Source organism: Taudactylus pleione, unplaced genomic scaffold (genome assembly GCF_031769625.1).
Source record: "Taudactylus pleione unplaced genomic scaffold, aTauple2 ptg000229l, whole genome shotgun sequence".
Classification (NCBI taxonomy): Eukaryota; Metazoa; Chordata; class Amphibia; order Anura; family Myobatrachidae; genus Taudactylus; species Taudactylus pleione.
Window position 1 is genome coordinate 4,614,770 of NW_028284631.1, and position 17,988 is coordinate 4,632,757.

At 47.8% G+C, this 17,988-nt stretch overlaps 1 protein-coding gene across 1 annotated transcript in view; it reads left to right on the forward strand.

Moving 5' to 3' along the window:
- Positions 1-17,988, forward strand: part of AIRE (autoimmune regulator) — a 101,851-nt gene that overhangs the window by 51,918 nt on the left and 31,945 nt on the right. Inside the window, exons 8-10 of the mRNA XM_088479270.1 lie at positions 4,913-4,966; positions 7,310-7,425; positions 8,101-8,191. Coding sequence (XP_088335396.1) covers positions 4,913-4,966; positions 7,310-7,425; positions 8,101-8,191 — 261 coding nt within the window. The remainder of the gene's footprint in view (positions 1-4,912; positions 4,967-7,309; positions 7,426-8,100; positions 8,192-17,988) is intronic.

Below are 17,988 nucleotides of genomic sequence, written 5' to 3' on the forward strand. Positions count from 1 at the left end.
TCACACACCGCAAAGAGCGAGCGCTCAATTTAAATAGCCGGCCCCTTTTTTGGAATGACCGTCCGCAAATAGCGTCCGGCTCTGAATCAGGCCCAGAGCCCTAACTGGGGTGGTGCGACATGTGCCACCACCCAGGGCATTGTGCAGCAGCTGCTTGTGCGTTGTTGTTTTTTTATCTCAAAAGCCATCGCTGTTTTTTACTGTCTGGTCCCTATGCAAGGAGCAGTCACTTTCCGCAATGTTTTTCAGACCTTCATCCATCCCTATTTTGTCAGGGCAGTCCCGCTGTCCAGCCGGCCCAACCCACACCGGGAGGGGGGTGGGCAAGGTTGGGGAGTCTCCCTCTCACCTGCTGCTCTGCATAGCATTGTGATCCCGCTGCACAGACCAGCACAGAGCATAGAGCAGCGAGCAGAGGGTGCAGACCCCCCAGACCTCACAGGTAGGAGCCACCGTTGGTTGTGGGAGTGTTGCTGATAGTGGTTGTGTACAGAGGGCCCGATTCAGACCCGCTCGCTAGGAAGCATTCGCACACAGTCAGACGATTTTTGCATTCTGCGCATGCGCATGCACCGCAGTGCGAAAAACAGCCGAGCGATCGGGAATCGCTCGCTCGCCGCACATAGACAGCCCGGTTGAATGAGTGACCAGATAAGCCATTTGTGGGTGGTGACGGGCTGGCCATTAAAAACGGGGGAGTGGAGGTGCAAACGCAGGTGTGCCTGAGCATTCCAACGCCGTTTCAGAGGAGTGCATAATTAAGAGGCAGCGTCTTAGTACACGTCACTTGGTTGAATATTACACTGAAGTGCTCGCAGTGCTTGCGGTAGGGTATGGTCAGCCACAAGCGCTGCGCATGGGTTTGATGTTACCCGATGGTACCGATGGTTGCATACACTTCCTGGAGATGACGTGCGCATGTGGGCGTCTTAAGACAGGCTGGTGGAGCGTCTGCATACACAAAGCGATCGCACGCCAAGACATAGTGGGCGTGCTAATGTCTTGGTGTGCGATCGCCTGACTTCCCAGATTTGTATACGCATTGTGCGAGCGAATGCATCTAGCGAGCGGGTCTGAATCGAGACCCGAGACACAACATTTCTCACATAGGAGTCCATACTCAGACAGAGAATCTGCATCTGCCATAGGATGGGGCTGGTGCAAGTATCGATGGTGAAACTGAAGACTAAAGGTGCACCAGTCGGCATTACAGCGTATATGGACGCTGATGGAGGGTGTCTCAGGGCCTGATTCAGCATGGATCGCTATTCTGCTTATACGCACGCAACTGCACTGCTAATATCAGCTGTGCTATTTAAATGTGTGCATTCACATTGCATACGCAGCCTGACATAAGGACGCCCACTTCCCCTTACTCACATCCATATACTAGGGGACATAGCAAAACAATCTGTAACATCGAGTAACATGGGACCCATATGTACAGTTAAGGCAGGTCAGACCTCACTCAGGAATTGCTAACTTCTGCACACGCTAAGAGACCTCAGGAGGCGTCAGGTATCACAGTGGCTAATTTATGCATAGCAAATACAATATATCAGGTGCCAAACAGTCACTAATCAGGCAAAAATATATATGCAATGTGGGCTGCTGTTTATCACCTGGGAATAATGCCAATATTCCCAACAGTAAAAATTGGAAAAAATAGGTTGAAAGCGCTGCTCAAACATACATAAAACAAGCAAGTGGTACATAAATAAACAAATCACTTTTTAATACATATTAAAACACAATAATATAACTCCAGCATACTGATGCCATAAGATGAATGGACAGGATAATGTGATAAGCCACTGGTTGAAATAAATATGGTGTCACAGTAGCACTGTGGTTAGTACAATAACTCGTTAGTCTCTCCTACACAGAGGTATAGTCACTAGTAGGACCATTGAGTCTGTCTATAGAAAAAAATTCAACTTAATAATATTATATAGAGTGCTGTGTAGATAAAGCGTATGGTAGCTCTGCTAGAAGGATATGCCAATATAAAACTGATGGCTAATTATTAACTGATACAGTGTCCGCATATAATGCACATACCCGCAACACTTCCTCAGATGGACAGGTCTGCCACTGCCGCACTTGGTGTATCCTCCGGCAGCACAGTGGGATCGCTGTTCCTACCAGCTGAAAAGTGACCTTGCGGTCAGTTGTATAGCCCGTCCTCTGTTGTGGATGTACTCGTACCTCACTGATGTAAGCCGTGTTCTCGCAGCTGAAATCTGGTGAGTTGTGGAGGGGAAATCCTGCACCACACAGCGAGTGAGTCACCTTACAGTGATGGATTGACCGGCTATTCACAGCTTTTAAAAAAGCTTGTATGTGCGGCTCCACGGAGGCAGCAAGTAATAGTTCCAGAGATGTGGGGGTACACAATGAAGCAATTGTGTTCCCTTTAACGCGTTTCACCGCTAGCAGCGGCTTTTTGAGCCTTTCCTGTCTTTAGCACCCCTGTGCCTCATGCCTCATTACCATCATCCACTCCTACCTTTTGTACCCTTGTGCCTCTTTACCATCAACTCATTCCAGACAGTTACATCTGGTACTCACTCAGATCGGGATGTACTGAAATGCGCCTTCCCCATATTTAACAAGTTCTGGAAAGCAAAACTTTCTGATTCTTGTACCTGATAGGCAACACCATCTTTAGATGGCATTGCCTAATAAAAGCCTATGGGCTTCTTTTCACATCGTTCCCCAAGAGAAATCCAATAAGATCCCTCCCAGGGTCCCACGCGGCTCGCGCATGCATTGGCCATCAGCCAAGCATGCACAGAGGGACTTCTGGGTCATAAAGCTGGAAGTCTTATCAGAAGAACTGGCCTTTGCGGTTGTAATGTAAAAACTACATGCCTAGCTGTGCTTTCAGTAAGTGGCGGGAAGTATAGCATTCAAAATGTGATGCTTGGTACAACCTCAGAGAGCCGAGACATGCGTGTTGTTAGTAGGGGCGCTGAGAGCAGCGCTGGGCCCGAGGAAGGGGACGTGGCCTGATCGCAGAAGGCATGGCCACGCCCCCTTACCATTAAAAAATAAATTATGGGGAGGGGGGCCGTGTGCCCTCTGCCCGGCGTACAGGCATAGGAGACTGCTGCGGCTGCTGCTCAGCAGTCGCGAATAGTCGCCCACTACAGCCCAGCACATGAGGTAATAGAGGGAGGGGGGTGGCGCCGGACCCTCCAGTAAGCCCGGGTAATTAGTACCCACTCCCTCCCCCCTCTCAGCGCCCCTGGTTGTCAGCAGATAAATCTATAAATCCTTCAGGGTCTCCTCATCCCTTTAGTGAGCAGTGACATTATATACTGGCTATTAGGGATCGTTTACATCCTCGAGGATTCACAATTACCTTTGCACAGTTGTTCTCGTCTATTCCAACTTGGAAAATATATGAAAGGTACCAGATCTCATACGTAATAATAACTATATATCAATGTCCTTTTGTAAACTGAAATCAGTTCAACCTCCCATACTGCACTACCCCAGGAGCCTCAGGGCTAACTATATATATATAATTGTTCTGGGGGAAATGCTGCCATATTCATCTTCCTCCTTTAGAACAATAATATTTAAACTCTCCACAGACAGATCACAGTCCTGGGACGGGATGCATGACAGATTGCATTTTGAATGTGATGCATTCTGACACTCATCACAAGCATAATGGCATTTACTAACGCCATATGCTTGAAGAAAGTGACAGAGTACAGCTTTCCCGGTAAGAGCCATCCTTTGCGATAGAAGGATTTCTGGGTTTAAGACCCAGGAGTAATCTGCACACCGCGGGAGGTGCTGGGATGGATCTGATTGGATCCCTCGCAGGAGGAATTGTGAAAAAAGCCTATAGGCTTCTATTGGGTAACGCCATCTAAAGTTGGAGTTACCCACTGCATCCAATCTTCGGTAAAGTATCTCATTCCGGAGCTTGGTGCATATGCGGTAAGTGGCCAAACCTCCAAAAATCCTGTTTGACCACAAAAGATGCCCTGATCCTAACATATATTTGCTCAGCAGGGTAATAAGGGGTAAGTATGGTAATCATGTTTTATTGCTCACTAGTAGGTACTCAGCATATTCATCATACCTAAACTTTCTCTGGAGGTAATTAGGTTTAGAACTCACATGGAGTTCTACCTAAGTACCGGAGGAATTCATCATTCCTCCTCCCCATAACTATCTATTCCGAAAAGCTGTCAATTTGCTGCGCATGCGCTGTTACATTCGTTAACTCAGCGCATGCGCAGCACTACCTACAGCTGCGGTAATTTTGTGTGCCCTCCCCTCCGCTCACCTTCCCCCCCCCGACTTACCTGCTTGCGCAGCAGCCTCAGGCTCCGTCTGCTATGCTGTCATGTGTTCTCCCAGCAGAACTCAGTAGTTTAGAAAAAAAAAAAAAAACATTTTTTTTTCTAAACTTTATTGTGTTCTGCTGGGGAGAACACATGACAGCATAGCAAACGGAGCCAGAGGAGAGTGCAGAGCGATGGAGGAAAACGCCGGGAGACAAGCCCAGCTGAAAGCAGGTAAATGTTACCTACTATACGCTACCTCACAGTGGCTTATGGTAACACCATCAAATTCCAAAAATACATAATTTTCGGAATTTGATGAATAGCCTAATTTCCATATCCCCATATTAATGTATGGGGAGTGTGGAAATGAACGCAGGGGACTTAACCAGGAGATATCAGTGATATCTCCTGTGTTAAGTATCTTCATGAATACTAAAATAACGTTAATTAAGGAAAATGTCCTTAAAAACGTTATTTTAGTGTTGATGAATAGGCCCTAAAACCTTTTTCTTGTATTACTGTGCAATAGATTGGGGTCAGTCTTCTGACGTCGGTTTTCTGAATAATATGTGGTAATATACTATTATTTTCTCACTTTCCAGGGTGGCATCATTGCTACTGCTCTTACTGCTCCTGATTTATCACACCATCAGATGGCTGCTGAATTATCACACCATCAGGTGACTGCTGAATTATCACACCATCAGGTGACTGCTGAATTATCACACCATCAGGTAACTCCTGAATTATCACACCATCAGATGACTGCTGAATTATCACACCATTAGGTGACTCCTGAATTATCACACCATCAGGTGACTCCTGAATTATCACACCATCAGGTGACTGCTGAATTATCACACCATCAGGTGACTCCTGATATATCACACCATCAGGCAACTCGTGAATTATCACACCATTAGGTGACTCCTGAATTATTACACCATTAGGTGACTCCTGAATTATCACACCATCAGGTGACTCCTGAATTATTACACCATTAGGTGACTTTGAATTATCAAGTGTTAATGAGTGACGGGCACTTTATAAAATATCACTAAAAATTATTGGGTGGGTAAGCTTATAGAAATTTGTCACATTTATTAAAACACTTATAGGAATAATGAGCAATAAAAGAAAGTAACAGTATATAACTTTGACATACTATACTAGCCACATATAGGATCTTAATCCTTAAAAATTTTCTATTTAGAATTTAGGCCCTCATTCAGAGCCGTACGCTCTGAGCAGAGCGCACGCTCTGAATGAGGGCCGTCCTCCATAATTATGGAGCGTCCTCCTGGACGCTTGTATAGCTGTGGGTCACCACCCACAGCCTGTACGAGCGTGCAGGTTGATGGCCGCGATGGTCTTGACCATCGCGACCATCGCCACTGCGAGCCGGAGCCTGCGGTTGAGTTTTTCAACCGCAAGGCCCGGAGTGATTTTGGCTCTATCAGAGCCAAAATCACTCCCACTGACATCACTAGTGATGGGAACGCCCCCGTCAGGGAGGCATGCCCCCGGCACGCCCACCAAAGGGGGCGTGCTGTCAATCAACATAGACAGCACGCCCCCTTTGATCAGACACAACGAGCGAAGGAAAGTCCTTCGCTCGTCGCGTCTGGCGCATGCGCATGACGGAGCTCCCGGCGTCGTGCACATGCGCAGTGCACAACATCGACCCACTTGCGAGCGGACAACCGCTTGCGAGTGGGTCTGAATCAGGCCCTTAATCTCCAAACAGCAAGCATTAGTTCAAATATACAGCATTGTGTTACCCAAATAATGTGGATCAATGTTGAGGCTCAGACCTTATAGCAGCAATGAGCAGCTTGGATGGCTTGTGTATTTAGGGCCTGATTCAGGGCCGCTCGCTCTGAATCAGGGCGTGTTTTTTTTTTCTTCAGGCCGCTCGCAAAGCTGTGGGTGACCACCCACAGCTTGTGCGAGCGAGCTGGAGACCGTCGCGATTATCGCGACCATCAGACTTGCGACGAGACCCTGTGGTAGGGTCTCGGCTCCTGCAAGCCCGAGTGGACTTCCTGCTCTAATAGAGCAGGAAGTCCACTACTGACATCACTAGTGATGTCAGTAGGTCCGCCCTCAAATGCCAGTGTTCCTAAGGGAATGCCTGCGTTTGCCCAACCACCCCCCCTACCCGCCTACAAAACGGGGCAAGCTGTCACTCACCATCAACAGCTGTCCCGTCTTGTAGCGAACCTCGGAGTGACTGAACTTCAGTCGCTCTCCAGGGCTCGCGCATACGCACACCGGACACGGCGCATGCGCACACAATAAACATGAGGCCCTTAGTCCACTAGGTATCCATAAGATGTGCAGCCTGTTTTTCAATAGCAGATGGAGACTTTAAAGCCCAATGGTGATGGAGAATAGTATAAGATGGTAGGATCCAGTTGTAGTGGCAAAAGTCCAAGTGATAAGTTGGTTGAATGGGTCTTAACACGTTTTCCTGGGCAAGGTCACCCACTTTCATTAGAAGTGATGCTGAATTATCACACCATCATATGACTCCTGAATTATCATACCATCAGATGACTGCTGAATTATCACACCAACCATCAGGTGACTCCTGAATTACCACACCATCAGGTAACTCCAGAATTATCACACCATCAGGTAACTCCTGAATTATCACACCATCAGGTAACTCCTGAATGATCACACCATCAGGTGCTTTATGACATAAATCCACATAGTTTCTAATGTAACCCTCTTTCTCCTGCTATAATTCTACAAATAATGCGGAATTTAATTTAGTGATCCTAATCTACTTGAGTTATATGTATGAATAATATTATTATATTATTATTAATAATTACTTATTGGCGTCAGCCTATTTCATCGCACTTTGTAGTACATCTTCAGTTACTGTGTAATAATGTGTAATAATCACTTTTAATCCCCACAGCTCCCTCTTTTCCACGTAACTGCTCCTGACCTTCATAGCTCTGCGTTTCATCTCCTGTCTCTTGCAGAGTAACGATGATGAGTGCTCAGTCTGCAGGGATGGTGGGGAGTTACTATGCTGTGATGGATGTCCACGTTCATTCCACCTGTCATGTTTGGTGCCCCCACTTACCCATATACCAAGGTACATTCATTACAGTCAGATATAAAATGTCACCTACTTTTTATTTTTATTTCTATTATTGCACAAAAAATACTACAGTTTACAAAGTTCTGTTCTTTGTACCATTTTGTTAAATTTCTAACAAATAAAAAACGCATAATGGGTAAGGTAAATGCTATTAATGCTGACAAACAGGCCCGTAGAGAGCCGGTCAGGGCCCTGATTATTTTCGGGGTGAAGGGGGTACCTGGCCTAATCACTGGAGATGTGTCCACGCCCCTCTTAGAAAAAAAGAAGGTAGAAAAATAATTGTGAGCCAGGGGTGTGATCAGGGTGATCGCTCCCTCCCACCCCTGCACAGGCAGAGGAGACTGCTCCCTGGCCCAACTGCAGCCCAGCACACAGCAACTTGTGCTGGGCTGGGGATACTGACAGGGCCCAGGTAATTAGTACCCGTCCCCCCACCCTTCCTCTTGGTTCCAGGGGAAGAACGTTTTCCCTTGACTATATATCGTGTTTTCCAATCAAAACAAAAGCAAGGTCCGCCCAACTACTCCTGTATGTCCTACTATTCTTCTATTTTAGCACATTTAAGTATAACTGAACCTTTTTAGGATTGGTTAGGACAAAGATTACAACTGTATTTAGGGGACACCCATGTAAGGCACAAATAGAACTCTTTCTCTTCCTCTGTAGTGGTACATGGAGATGTGACTCTTGCAATACAGGAGGACCAAGCCTGGCAGAACGTAGGGACAATACTAAAGGAGAAGCTACAGTTTTGTCTGTAAGTGTCACATTATTTTTGCTTTGCTTAGACCTGCTCATGAGCTGATCTATCTAAATATGTGAATTCCCGCTACATTTTCAATTAAATATTAGCGAAAATAAAGATGGTAAACCTAAAACCTCCATAGTTATGGTTTCTATTCCCTCACTTCAAATCTGTGGCCAGTTCTGAGAAATATGTGTTAGAGAGAACACAGGCAAATCTAAAGCACACTGTCTAGATCATTTAAATTGATGAAAAAGAAAAACAATCTTGCACTGTAGTCGTGCACTGTAGCCATGCACTGTAGCCGTGTACTGTAGCCATGCACTGTAGCCGTGTACTGTAGCCATGCACTGTAGCCGTGTACTGTAGCCATGCACTGTAGCCATGTACTGTAGCCATGTACCGTAGTCATGCACCGTAATCATGTACTGTAGCCATGCACTGTAGCCATGTACCGGTCCATAGCCATGCACTGTAGTTATGCACTGTAGTCATGTACTGTAGCCATGTACTGTAGCCATGCACTGTAGCCATGCACTGTAGTTATGCACTGTACCCATGCATTGCAGTTAGTTTTAAACAAATATAATAGTTTGACTTTGAACTGAAACAGAAGCAATACTAACTAAAACAAGCCAAGTGCAGCATTACAATAAGAGAACATGTCAACAGCCCCAGAGTTAGTAATCACACAAAAAAAACAAGAGATATGGTAAGAACTTACCTTTGTTATCTCTGTTTCTACGAAGTCCATAGGGTCCACAGGGTTGACCTTGGGGTATAGGTTGGGAACCAAATCCGGGCACCACGCAGTTAAAGCTTTTAGCTCCCAGGATGCACTTGGGTCCACTCTCCCTATAACCCCACCCCCAGCCAGAGGCACCTCAGTTTGTAAGTAGCCAAAGGCCGGAGGAGGAGAAAAAAAGAGAAAACTGGAACACTCGATAACCATACTCACAGAAATGGGAGACGGAAAACCGGTGACCAGTCACACAGCCCATTTGAAGCCAGGTGCGTCAGGGCGGGCGCCCCTTGGACCTTATGGACTTCGTAGAAACAGAGATAACAAAGGTAAGTTCTTACCATATCTCTTGTTTTCTACTTCAGGGTCCATAGGGGCTCCACAGGGTTGACCTTGGGGATGTCCCAAAGCAGTTCAACTAAGGGAGGGGACGCTCCTGTGCTGAGAGGAGAATCCGCCGCCAAAAAGGAAGCATCCTGAGAGGCAAAGGAAAACAATGCCTAGAACCTTAAAAAGGTGTGGACAGAAGACCACGTGGCCACCTAGCAAGGCAAAACAGCCAAGGCGCCACAGCAAGCCACCCTGAAGAAGACATACGAGGCCGTCCAGCCAACATATGGCCATAGGCCGGCCATCCTTTCCTGTTAAAACCAGAAATCTCAGACCACCAATAAGGAGTCCGATTTCCGTCAGGAACTTGAATGGATCACATAAATCCACAGAGGCCGGACCACAGTCAATGAGGCCACACCAGCCGAGAGGACTGGGGACTGAATGGCCGCACCATAAGTTCCAGAATAATATGGAAACTGAAAATCACTAAGAAGAAACACAGGGTGAGAGCAACTCACACCCGGACAAGATGCCCTCCAGAAGAGGGAGCCACATGAGAACGCTCCCAATTCCGACACTCACCTGGTTGATATAAACTCCCTGATAGAAAGAGAGAAAGCCAAAGCAATAGACCATGTAATGGCTATCACAACCAGCGGTTCCATTAACTTTCCCCGGAGTTAACGAAGAACCACTCCTAACTCCCAAGGAGTCCCTAGGGAGGACAAATGGAGGCATAATCCAGAAAACACTCCAAAGGATGAACTGGATATCAGAGCGGAGCAATTCCATAACCTAATCATACTGACAGTGTAGAGATCTGCACTGTCAGGAAGGCCAGGCCGAGGGTGAAACCCAAGCCAGCCGGAAGGAATGCCAGAATATCTGGAAATCCTGGACACCAGAGGATCGTATCGATAGGTATAATACCATAAGAATTATGGCTGCCACAGTTTGTGGTAGGTCCCAGCAAAAGCTGATCCATGTGCTCCAATCATTCCAACGATGACAAGGCCATGGAAGCCATAAGACCACTGTAGGGACGTAGTCAAAGACAAACGACCCAGGTCCAAGGCAAACCCCAGGACCCTGAGACAACAGGTCTGGGTAGTGAAGCATCAGGAATGGAGTATCGATGGAGAGACTCCGAAAAACCAAGTACCCCTGACATCTGGGGCAATCAGGAGCCACCAGCAGGAAAGCATCTCTGTCTCGATTGAAACACTTCCCTCGAGGAAGAATGGAGACTGGAGAACACAGGTACGCAAATTGGAAGAACCCCTTCACCGACAAAGAGTCACTGAAGGTTGCTTCAGAATCCCCAGAGTTGGACTGTAACACCATAGTGTGATAGAGTCAGAAGGCCATGAGTGTCACCTCAGGAGGGCCCCCCCCCTGCTCACCAGGAGATGAAACCTCTCTTGGGGAAGAGACTAGTCCCCGGGATGCACGTCGTAACGGCTGAGGACTCCCGCTTCCCAATGGAGAGCACCTGAAATGAACACTGTCGAGATGGTCGGGAGGAGACCCTCAGACAATGTCCGAATGTATGACATACCTGACATTGCCACCCAATGAACAGTATTGCTAAAAAGGAAGCTACTGTTCTGACCCTGTCGGACTGAACTTTTTCAGGTTCACCGGGAAACAAGGGTTATGCCAGAGTGAAGGCCCAAGACAGGCTAAAGTTCCAACAAGTTAATTGACAGGGTGGAATCGACAGACATCCAATTGCACTGAAATGGATGCGAACCAGACACTGTCCTTAGCAAAGAATACCCTGGACGAGATGGTCATAGTCACCCGAAAAGGGACAGACTTGCCTCCAGGGAGAGCAGCATCATTTGAACAGTGATCAGACAGAAAAAAACTTGTTCCATCTGGAGATAAGCCAATTATGGAAAGGCCTGGAATGGAACTAAGCCCATTCCACCCTTCCAAAGGCAGACACTGAATAGTGGACCATGCATCCCAGAGTGCAAAGACATATGTCGACTGCGCAGACATCCATATACTCCTAATGGAAGAGTGGAGATGCCGTCTTACGCCAGAAGAATTCTCAGATTCTGAGAATCCAGCAGGGCTCCTAGGTGAAGAATACCCAGAGAGGGATGCAGGGAGGACTTTTTCCCCATTGATTAAACTTCTGCACCCTGAAGAAGCCACAGTCAACCTGACCCGGCTGTAAAGTACCCCGGTGATCCTGCTAAGAGCAGGAGGCCATCCAGGTACAGGAGCATTGGGATATACTGAACAGAAGAACTGTCAGAAAATCCAAAACGCTGGTAAACCCCTGTGGGGCTGAGAACAGTCCCAACAGGCAGAGCCCAAAAACCGTAAGTGCTGTGATACAACAAACCTCAGTCCATGCTGAGGCAAGGTCTCTGTAAGTGCCCGTAGGCACGCGTCCTGTATATCCAGTGATACCATAAAGTCCCCAGGTTCCAAACATAGTATGATGGAGCATAGGGATTGCCTCCTGAGCCCAGGTAGCTTTAGGAACTGGTTCAGGGAATTGAGACAGAGAATAGGCCAAAGAGGACCATTCAGCCACCGCACCAGAAAGAAAGCAGAACAACCAGTCCCTTGCTGAGAAAGTGGGGATGGCCCAATTAGCTCCGCTTACCCCAACGACTGTATAGCTTTCTGGATTCGTAAGGCCCTGTTCGGGTCCGAATAAGGGCCTGCGTACCATCACATGGAAATAGGCCGCCTGAGCAAAGAGAGGGCGTACCCTCCTACCCACGTAGCCGCGGCAAATAGACACTAGTACCGGGCGAACTGAGAAAATCGCCATCTCCCAGTGGTAGGCCTGTCTCGTCATGCTGACGATATATCCGTAGGTTCAGAAGCAGGATCGGCTGGTAGTCCAGGCCTGCTCGGTTGAAGAAACAGACCTTTAGGCTGACCCAGAGGACAAAAAGACTTAATAGACTTAGTCTGAGGCCCTGTAGTGGGCATAGCTGAAGGCGGGAAATTTGTACTGCCACTGTCAAGGTCAGGACCCAACAAGATCTACCCTATAGATGGTATCTGCACCTCTGCATTCCCAGAGCGCAGCCATAGGGTATTACGGAGGATACCGTCGCAGTTAGGAGACTGGTATCCAATATAGGCATGTCCACCTATGACAACTGCATATATTACATGAGCGACCAAATACATTTGAACCCCAGACGTGTTGGTGGGGAAAAAACATTACAAATGCATCAGCTCAGTATGCAATAGTATTAACCAACCATGCTATAGCCATGGTAGGATGGGTAACAACCCCTGAAAGCGAGTATACTGATTTCAGGCAGAGTTACCACCTACGGATCAGAAGAATCCGACCACGCAGGAATGGGATGCATAGTAACGTCTGTAATCTGACGAGTAACACGCCCATCCACCCCATGAGGGGCTCGTGATGACCCTCAGGGAATTTGGGACAGGAGGCCAAACACTGTTGTAATACCTCATAACTGACAACAGCCAGAGTCCCGCCATGCGATCCCCCCGCTAGTCAGCAACAGGGAACCAGAAGGCACGCAATACTGAGGGTGTATGATACAGGTGCAGGTCAACATTCACTCTAACCAGAATGGACCTGCCACCAGCCCAAAGCAGGGATAATAATACTTGAAATAGGCTTCCCCCCGTGTAAGAGGGAAAGAGCCCAAAACAGTATCCAGTTCACGCAGAGCCAACTGGGAAGTAACCACAGGGCGTCAACCACGCCAATTTGCGTTTCGTAGAAAACGACATCCACCCAGGGTGGCCGTGGGAATCTCTGCAAGGGGAATGACAGACTATGGTGGCACCAGGGGGATATCATATACTGCGAAAACCCCCTGCAGGGAGCAGTAGTCTGTGTCACAGGGGGAAGAGTGCAAGAAACTGCGAGATACCCTGAGATGAAAAGGGCATTATGGTGAAGTAACCCCAAGTGAGGTACAACAATGGGGCCCACCCGGCGATCCGCAATTGAGAGGATCCCGAGAAAACAAACCTCCCAAGGGGGTCGTGAAAGGGGCCGGCACCAGATGACGCCACACACAGAACCCTTTATGAAACAAATCCTCCGCACTAACACCTGCAGCACATGACTTGCAGGATAGCAAAAATGGGTGCAGTATAACGCTCTATCTCCTGGTCAAACATATCTGACCAATCTTGGCGGAAATATCAAGCAGTGCTATACTGGTCCTGACTGATGTTAAAATTAGCCGCAGGGACCCATTTTCAGCGTATGCAACACACAGTTCCAACGAAAATGTGGCAACGTGCAGCACGCAACAGTATGTGACAAACTTCACAAATATCAACGAGTATATAAATGTGAGGTCTCAGAACCACCCTAAGTACAGCTGTATTAGGGCAGATAAGGAAAAGGGATAGATATACACTGACAGGTGAGATAATTAAATACAGACAGTCAGCACTAGCATAAGTCACATACCATGCAGATATATACATATATACATAAACATGTCATATAATATACTGCACTATTACACTGCATTCAACTTACCCAGATTCAGTGTCTGGGAAGGCTACAGCGCTGTGTACACTGACCTGATGGTGAGGTACGCAGGGGGACTGGACTCACTGCCATCTCCGGAGCTCTGCTGCTGCACCACAAGAAAATGGCCGCTGGAGACCTCAGAAGAAGCGTGGCCCGCGGAGGAAGCAGCTCAGCGACGCCAGACTATACATACTGAAAGGCGCGCTGAGCTGAGGGGAGGAGCCGCTGTAACAGGGAAAGCTTCCTCCCCTGGCCGGCTATTAACCTCCCGGGACGCCGGCTCCCAGCGCCGATCAGTAAGTCCCTGGTGCTCTAGTGGACACACGGGGTATGGGGGGCCCGCCTCCACTGCCGACGCTTCCGGTCTGTCCCCGGAGACCGGAGGCACAGGACTGCATATTAAATGCGCGGATCACCGCAAGCGGTGATCCGCGACCTTACCTGCTCCCCGTAGATCCGGCAGCAGTCCTGGGCGCCCGCAGAGTCCGGCTAGTACAGACTCTGGGGTCCCGCTGAGATCCCCAGATCTGTACTGGCGTCTCAGCGCCGGCGGGGTGACGGAGCGGCAGCTTAGACGTCCTATGGACAGTCCAACACTGCCGCTCTGAAACTCCAAAGTAAAAATAAAAAAACTCTGTACTTAGAAAAAATAAAGCTTAGGGGCTGCTAATCAGCTCCCCACTGCACTAAACGGTGACCCGACTCCGGCCGGGCACAACTTAAACTGAGGTGCCTCTGGCTGGGGTCGGGGTTATAGGGAGAGTGGACCCAAGTGCATCCTGGGAGCTAAAAGCTTTAACTGCGTGGTGCCCGGATTTGGTTCCCAACCTATACCCCAAGGTCAACCCTGTGGACCCCCTATGGACCCTGAAGTAGAAATAATATCTATAGACTTGAAAGGTATCAAACAGTAAGTAGATACAAAAGCATAGCAGTAATAAACATAGGACACAAGACAAACAAAACCAAATTACCCTAACTGATACTGCATATTCACAATAATTGACAGTAATATTTACTGAAGTGTCTATTACCTAGATATCAAAATCTTTTCATTGCTATAATTTTTATTTGATTTGTCTATAACCTAATTATATCCCCATCATAGGACTGCCTATGTGCCTTATACCCCATCATTGGACTGCCTCTGTGCCTTATACCCCATCATTGGGCTGCCTATGTGCCTTAAACCACATTATTGAGCTGCCAATGTGCCTTATGCCCCATCATTGGGCTGCCTATGTGCCTTATGCCCCATCATTGGGCTGCCTATGTGCCTTATACCCCATCATTGGAATGCCTATGTGCCTTATGCCCCATCATTGGGCTGCCTATGTGCCTTATACCCCATCATTGAGCTGCCAATGTGCCTTATGTTCTATCATTGAACTTCTTATGTGCCTTATGCCCCATTACTGGGCTTTCTATGTGCCTTATGCCCCATCATTGGACTGTCTATGTGCCTTATGCCCCATCATTGGTCTGCCTATGTGCATTATGCCCTATCATTGGTCTGCCTCTGTGCCTTAGGTCCCATCATTGGACTGTCTGTGCCTTATGCCCCATCATTGGACTATCTGTGCCTTATGCCATATCATTGGACTGTCTGTGCCTTATGTCCCATCATTGGACTTTCTATGTGCCTTATGCCCCATCATTGGTCTATCTGTGCCTTATGCCCCATCATTGGACTGTCTGTGCCTTATGTCCCATCATTGGACTGTCTATGTGCCTTATGCCCCATCATTGGTCTGTCTGTGCCTTATGCCCCATCTTTGGACTATCTGTGCCTTATGTCCCATCATTGGACTTCCTGTGCCTTATGCCCCATCATTGGACTGCCTGTGCCTTATGTCCCATCATTGGACTGTATGTGCCTTATGTCCCATCATTGGTCTGCCTCTGTGCCTTATGTCCCATCATTGGACTGCCTGTGCCTTATGTCCCATCATTGGTCTGCCTCTGTGCCTTATGTCCCATCATTGGTCTGCCTCTGTGCCTTATGTCCCATCACTGGTCTGCCTATGTGCCTTATGCCCCATCATTGGTCTGCCTCTGTGCCTTATGTCACATCATTGGACTGCCTGTGCCTTATGTCCCATCATTGGACTGTCTGTGCCTTATGTCCTATCATTGGTCTGCCTATGTGCATTATACCCCATCACTGGGCTTCCTATGTGCCTTATACCCCATCTTTGGACTGTCTGTGCCTTATGCCCCATCATTGGACTGCCTGTGCCTTATGTCCCATCATTGGACTGCCTGTGCCTTATGCCCCATCATTGGACTGCCTGTGCCTTATGTCACATCATTGGACTGCCTGTGCCTTATGTCCCATCATTGGACTGTCTGTGCCTTATGTCCCATCATTGGTCTGCCTCTGTGCCTTATGTCACATCATTGGACTGCCTGTGCCTTATGTCCCATCATTGGACTGTCTGTGCCTTATGTCCCATCATTGGACTGTCTATGTGCCTTATGCCCCATCATTGGTCTGTCTGTGCCTTATGCCCCATCTTTGGACTATCTGTGTCTTATGTCCCATCATTGGACTTCCTGTGCCTTATGCCCCATCATTGGACTGCCTGTGCCTTATGTCCCATCATTGGACTGCCTGTGCCTTATGCCCCATCATTGGACTGCCTGTGCCTTATGTCACATCATTGGACTGCCTGTGCCTTATGTCCCATCATTGGACTGTCTGTGCCTTATGTCCCATCATTGGACTGCATGTGCCTTATGTCCCATCATTGGACTGCCTGTGCCTTATGCCCCATCATTGGACTGCCTGTGCCTTATGTCCCATCATTGGACTGCCTGTGCCTTATGCCCCATCATTGGACTGTCTATGTGCCTTATGTCCCATCATTGGACTGTCTATGTGTCTTGTGCCCCATCTGTGCCTTACAGCTTATGTGCCTTATGTCCCATCATTGGTCTGCCTCTGTGCCTTATGTCCCATCATTGGACTGTATGTGCCTTATGTCCCATCATTGGTCTGCCTCTGTGCCTTATGCCCCATCATTGGACTGCCTATGTGCCTCACACTCCTCCTCTCTTTGTGTCCTCAGTGTCTGACATATACAGCATTAACATAATGTATATTTGCATTAGTGCAATAAGGTTTACGTTTATTACCAAATGGATCACTGTTGGCAGTCACAGATAAGCAGTATATATTGTTGTATAAATTGGAGATTTAATTAATGTGCAATGTACAGTTCCACTATTATCCTCCTGGCAGGGTCATTGGTCCTGATTCTGAGTATCATACAGGCCGAATGCAGCCACATCCAGTGGTATTTAGCAAACTACTGTACACTTATATCGCAGGCTACATCATTGTATATTTACCAGCGATTCAGAGTCATACACAGCTCATTAATTTCTCTGCATTCACATAATGGGCATTACTGGGCGGCAACTGGACGTACATTACGTGAGTGTATAACGGGCGTGTAGCCAGTTACTCACTATTCTGAGTCATGCATATGCAAACTGGACGCCAAATTCAGTGTCACCTCCTGCACCTAGCATTGGGTCAGTGATAAAGGCTGTTCTAGTGCTGTGAATGAATTGCGATCGCAGTCGCTGCAAGGATTTACTCACAATTGATTGACCGGAAGAAACCGTTTTGTGGGTGGCTACAGGAGTTCCGGCCAAAACGCGGGCCCGTCGAATCCATTTCCTGGGCATGTACTAGCCAGCGCCTGCTATCGCGCATGCAAAGAACAAAGGGCCTGATTCAGAGCCGGACGCTATTTGCGCTCGCTCGTTCAGAAAAAAGGGGTGGCTATTCAAATGAACCATTCGCTCTTTGTGGTCTGTTTACGCCTCTAGGACTGAACGAGCGAACAAAACTTGCGGACGTTTTTTGGGAAACTACGCCCCCTGGCCGCTCGCATCCTACGTCATGTCCGCTATTTATTAGATTAATCGAGTACATCGACCAGGGTCTGAGCTGCTCGCTATTCTTGTGGTCGGTTTTTGCTACCACAATTTTGCGAGCAGTTCTGGCTATTAAATAACCCAGTGTCGTGGTCAATGACGCTGCTGTATTAATTATGCACACCTTTAAGCACGCCTGCGGTCGGATCTCCACTCCCCGTTTTCAAGCACCTTCCCCTGTTACCACCCACATACGCCTCAGTCTGTCACTCAAATTATCAGGCATTCGCTATTTTGAGAGCACATGAATTTCGGCCGCACTGACTGGTTCGCGCATGC